Consider the following 5,858-nt stretch of genomic DNA (forward strand, 5'->3'; position numbering starts at 1 on the left):
ATTTTTAATGGCGGGAAAGTCATTCTGTAACAGAGTTGCACTCAGATTCATAGAATATCATTTCAACAGATTATTTACAGAAGCTGTATATAAAACTGAGTGAGCATCCACCAGAAATCAAATGATGTTTGTTCTTTATTCCTGACCCTGGAATCCACATCCCCACTGACGTCATTAGGAACTTTAGATCAATAATGTGGAACACTGAGTACAGATGCTGTTTTACTAGAGCGGCTTTGACATCATGCCGTACTTCTGTGCGACTGTAAAAAGTCTCTTTGCTTCTGACTCATTAAAGTCAAACTTGGGCAGCTTCATACGCGCACACAGTCTCGGCGAGAACGTGACTGTTCACTCGTCCGTTATTTCTTTCAGCAGCCTGTGAGATCAATACTTTTTAAGAGACCATCCATTAAGTCAAACCATCTGTTTCATCGACCAGAGATATTTCCCCTTATCAATTTACTTTAAAGCAGTATAGTCTGAATTTAAACATTCAGTTCACTGCCAGCCTATTTTTTTATTTTTTATTTTTTGAATACATAAAAGATCAGCTCAGTATATTGGCAGCTCCCTCAGGAAGCGGTAATTCTGGATGGTAAAAACATGATGTCTTGCAAGCTTAGGTTCCTTTTCATGGTCAATATGAAACATTCCGATTTTACTTCTATAATGTGATGTAATTCAGAGGGAAACAGGATGTTCAATAAGTAACATGCACTCTGGGACGCAATCCTATCTATCAGGAATTGATTGGATTGTCAAAAGTGTCGATTTGCATACAAGAAGAGAGGCTAGTAGTGCTTAATCAGAAGGCCAATGCTTAGCTGAGGGGAATAAATTGTAAAGTTGTCACTTTTTGAAGGGACAATTGTCTTGACACTTCAGCTTGTCTTGTACATGATGCATGAATTCCTTCCCTGGTCCGATGAGTCCTGTCTCAATGCTAATTCTATCTTTTTTCCACTTCCATTTGCATGACGTCCAGGGGATTTGTCAATTGCTAGTTTTCAAAGTAAGTTTCGTTCCCATTTGGTAGTTTTCACCTTTGGGTGACCCTTATTAAACACTATCCTAAGTGCTGGTCTGCTCTGACTGATTGAAGTGAACGTAAAGCAGATTCACAGCAGACTGATTAGCATTTAGGATTGTGTCCATATAGCTTTTTACCATTTTTAAAGATTCAGTTTGCCCAAGTTTGCTCCCTTAGTCCCTTCTAGTCATGTCTTATCCTCACCAGTCGTTTGTTTTTTTTCCCCTCAGTAATTGTGCTAATTACCATGTGATTAATGTGTCACCTCTGTGTCCTACTCTAAATTATTAGTTAATTATGCTGCTCAAAATGCTGGATGCAGTGCAAATTCAAATATTTATCAGAATCAACATTTTATACTTGGTTAAAAAATACACTGGTAATACTTTAGAAGTCCTAAACAAATTTACCATGGTACTGTTTCCACCAAAATAACATGGGTAACTAGTTGACTCGATCTGGTTGGAGTTGTTCCCTGGTGGGAAGACTGTTAAGCTACATTCACACTGTCAGTTTTTGGGATTGACAACCACATTTACTAACAGGTGTGAGTCTCGAAATGTCCCGTTCACACAGCAGCTTACAGTAGCGTCTCGAATACTGTCTGTATGAACGCGCAACAGGAGTCAAGCCCGTATTCCTTACCAGTTGCCATAGCGACACTGACCAAAGTAAAATCAAAGATGGCGACGTCCATAAAACTGAAGGCCTTATCACTTTCTGACACGACAAGAGTTCAATCGAGCCGCAAGTTCATCTGTCAAACCTTCATTAACCGACAGCAGATTTTATATTTGGGTGGAGAGTGGAGTATTTGAGTCGCGTGCAGAACACAAAACTGATGTGAGCGGCTCCGGTGGAGATTGGATCTAAAACTTTCAGATGACACATAGCTCATTTCTCCGTCACTGCAAGTTACTGAAATCACACATGAAAACGCAACACATGGTAAACACGCGCTTACTGACCTAAACTTCAGTATGTGCCTTACCCAAAGCTGTAATTTCAGAAGACTTACAGCACACAAGTCGACTACTTTTATGGTGGTTCATTATCTTTTTTTGAAGCCTGAAAGCTCCACTCCACAATTGTTATTGCATGAAAAAGAGTGACCAGCACATTCTGCAAAATGTATCCTCTTTTGTTTCTTGGAAGAAAAAAAGCAGTGCGGGTTTAGATTGACATGAAGGTGAATTAATCTTTTAAAGGTATTTCTATCCATTTTGTTTATCGGATCCTATCTTAAAGCAATTTAAAATTGAATCGACTCTGCAGTAAAAGAGTGATTATTTGCCTCTCAACGCCTGGAGTTCTGAAACATGCGCATCGTGCCATAGCTGCCTATTACCTGGTCTCTCTTATGGCCTTTCATTCTATGTTTATTCCTCCCTTATTGCTCCCTAACCCTTATTTTCCAAGCTGCCACTTACACAGACTCGATCTAATTAAACATAAAGGTTGCATCTCTATCAGAGACCTGTACCTCAGTGTCTAATGATTAGCTTTATTTAGAGCTTTATTGCCATTGCTTGCTCTTGCTTTTAACACTGTGCTCCAAGGCTTTTAGCGTGTTTGCGATCGCTGTGCTTTTCCAGATAAGGTATTAAATTACCCAGTGTCCTCTTTGTGTGCATATAATGAGAGAGAGTGCCCTTTCTGTGTTCTCTAGACGCGGTCAGATAGCAGTAATAGAACGGCTAGGGGGCGGGGGCGATGGTTTCCCATCAACACTCTGTTTTGTTATTTGGTGTCGTCATTCTGTTCGTATGCAATGTTCAGATTTGATTGTTTCCCCTCTCATACCTCACTGCCGGTCTGGTATTTATCATTCGTCTCATTTTTGAGTAATTAGGGCTGTGGGTTAAATAAAAAAAATGGATTCTTCATGGAAACTTGGTTGTTAGGTATTCTTATGGGATCCAAAGGTTATGTTATGGCTAGATGGACAATCCTTGTGTAATACTGATTGTGATGAAACGACTGTCTTCACTCACATCAACGCTGCCCCGACTCTTCGATCGCCTCTCCTCAGAGAAAAGCACAATCACTATCCCTGTGATGAGGCATGCCTGACGTTAGTACTGCCTCGTCACTACTGCCTTTAAATGCAGAGCATGCCTCTCCATGAGAGTCCAGTCTCTTCCCCAGTGCATGCACAATGGTTTTCCCGTAGGTCCAGGAAAGGAGCAGGTCGGGAATCCCATGGCACCAAAAGTAGAGTTGCCTTACCCACTCCTCTCCTCAAGAGACCGGTCTCAATGGTGCATGAGAGTGTCCCAATACGTTCAAGAAGGAAGTAGGCAGGGAATCCCACACTACAAGAGGTAGAGTTGCCACTCCAAGTCTCTGGGACAGAAGCACAGAAGCAGCCGACTGACCAGCTCACTTTGCTGTGGCCCCGGGGAAGCCAAGTTGTCACACTGTCAGAAGAAATGTGCAAAAATTGTACCTTGTACATGAAATACCTTGTCACTGGGTTAGAAGCTTCAGGTACACCTTGTACCTGTACCTTATTTATGGGTGCATATATAAGGTACAAAGGAGTACCTTTGAGGGTCCTGCCCCAGTGACGAGCACAGTTTTTTTCTGAGGATGTACGAAAGCCACCAACTTTCGAATTCCAGACTTGAAGGGCAGAGTCTGAAGACCACTGCGCCCTCCCCGTGCCTGAACCTTTATTAACACCTCCAGACCTTCACAGTCCAGTTATTAAAATGTCCTTTCAGTTCATCCTCATTCTCCTGTGGACACTTGATTCCACCTTTTTTAATATTTGAAAATCGTTTCAAATAAGCGCCTCTTCAGGCCTCTTTATCTGTCTTTGCTCACCCTGCCACATGATGCGATGTTAGTGAGGTTTTATACCTTACCAAGAATCACACTTAGAGCACTGTATATCCTAAACTATAGAAAAAAAGGTTTGATCACTCTGGGTACGTTGACTGGTCCACATGTGATCTTATTCACAGACAGAAAGGCGTGATCTAAATTATTTGTGAAGTGACTACCCATAGTTTGCTTTTGTGATTATTGTTATACTTGTGATTTAAAAAAAGATATATTGATAGACATACTGAATGAATAAGCTTTTCTCTTGCTACAGAGCCCTGTCCATCACTTCTGCTGCAGAGACACATGGCTGAACTCCTTAGTCAAGACAAAGACATGGCTGCCAGTTTCCTTAATAGCGTCTTAAACCAGCTCAACTGGGCCTTCTCCGAATTCATCGGCATGATACAGGAGGTAAGAAAGTTTTGCCTTCCCACCACAGGCCTTCTGATGTGTCAGACCAACAGAAAGTCCCACCTCAAACTCAGGCAGAAGCTGAAGTTCCAACACACTAAAACAAACAGAGCAATCAATAGCCGGGTTTCCATCCAAAGTTGCAAATTTAACTTGTGCGCAAAATTGGAATATCGCATAAAACCTGTGCGAAGAAGCACCGTTTCCATCCAATGAGTCAAAGAGAAAATCGTCACTTCCTTATCAACTGGCACAAAATATCACTAAGAAAAGTTGAAAAAGCCACTGAATATAATAATTTTCATATATAATAAATTACTTGCGCCTCAGAGCAAGCAGACGGAACACAACAAATGTGGCCATTGTTTTCGGAAGTGGATGCTGCTGTTTGGGAACGCAGTCATGTAAGACAGTTCTGGGAGACAGTTATACAGAAATACTTTGACAGACTTTGTTCGAGCATTTAAGAATGACCATAACAACATTTCAGAATGAGATCGGTCTGCTGGTTACTCAGGTTATGCCGTCCCATAGCACAAAGTCACATGAGTTTTTTGATGCACATGGAGGAATTTATTCATAAAATGCGTTTCCATCTCCCATTATTCACATTAACCCTTTTTCGCACAAGTCAAAAGCCACCTCAAGCGAGCGTAAACCTTTTTGCGAATTAAGGTGTTTTTTTCTTCCCAAATTTGGTGTTTCCGTCACTCATTTCTGATGCAATACTTCAAAATGCGCATAAAAACAGGGTGATGGAAACATAGCTAATGTTTTGAGAACACACCACAGAGCTAGACTAAAAGTTTTTTCTTTAACCAAAAGTTAAATGAAACTCTACTTGTTTAAATCTGTAGGCGATTGTTTTCTCCGCCCCACTTATTAGCCCTGCAATACTGTAACTTTCCACTAACTCAATCAGAGCCTGTAAATTATTCATAATGACAATGTGCTCATGACTGCCACTTGATATTTGAGCTGATTTAGCCTACCATCATGCATTTTCAGTGTAAAATGAATCTTTGCATAGTTCAAGTTACTTAGGGTGCTTTCACACCTGTAGATCGATTGCTTTGTTCCGAAACAGGGATTAAAATTATTACAATGTTGCTTTTTATTCTTGGTGCGGTACGCTTTCATACGGCAATGTTTCTAAATGGACCAAATTTGTTAATACAAGTCATGCGCGAGTAAACTGTTCTCTCATTGGTCAAAGTTTCACGGTTTATTTTCCGGGATTCCACTTAGCTGTCACGGCTGTCATCCATCTGGATGGAACAACAACAGCTTCACGGGCTTATTGTTGTTGTTTTGTGTAGATGTCGTTATATTAATTTATCACGTTGAGCAGGAGTCCAGGATTCATCTTGAAAACATTTTTAAAATGCACCTACTAGGAAGAAGAGTGATGAGACGGCATTATAAAATGAAAAAGTGCGCTTTGATTTTGAATGGAGAAGACGTGCTCACCCACAGACATTCACAGGTTCATTTTGAAGTATTAGCAAAACAACAAAGCTAATGCTTTTCACGGAACTTGCGTAATTACCCATCATAAATTGTGATATAGCCTGGTTCGTTG

The 5,858-nt window shown here is 40.7% G+C and overlaps 1 protein-coding gene across 1 annotated transcript in view; it reads left to right on the forward strand.

The window, feature by feature from the left end:
- Positions 1-5,858, forward strand: part of rnf123 (ring finger protein 123) — a 174,329-nt gene that overhangs the window by 69,114 nt on the left and 99,357 nt on the right. Inside the window, exons 32-33 of the mRNA XM_016506503.1 lie at positions 989-1,015; positions 4,137-4,276. Of these exons, the coding sequence (XP_016361989.1) occupies positions 989-1,015; positions 4,137-4,276 (167 nt within the window). The remainder of the gene's footprint in view (positions 1-988; positions 1,016-4,136; positions 4,277-5,858) is intronic.

This window comes from Sinocyclocheilus anshuiensis, unplaced genomic scaffold, assembly GCF_001515605.1.
Source record: "Sinocyclocheilus anshuiensis isolate Anshui unplaced genomic scaffold, SAMN03320099.WGS_v1.1 scaffold2083, whole genome shotgun sequence".
NCBI classification, from domain to species: domain Eukaryota; kingdom Metazoa; phylum Chordata; class Actinopteri; order Cypriniformes; family Cyprinidae; genus Sinocyclocheilus; species Sinocyclocheilus anshuiensis.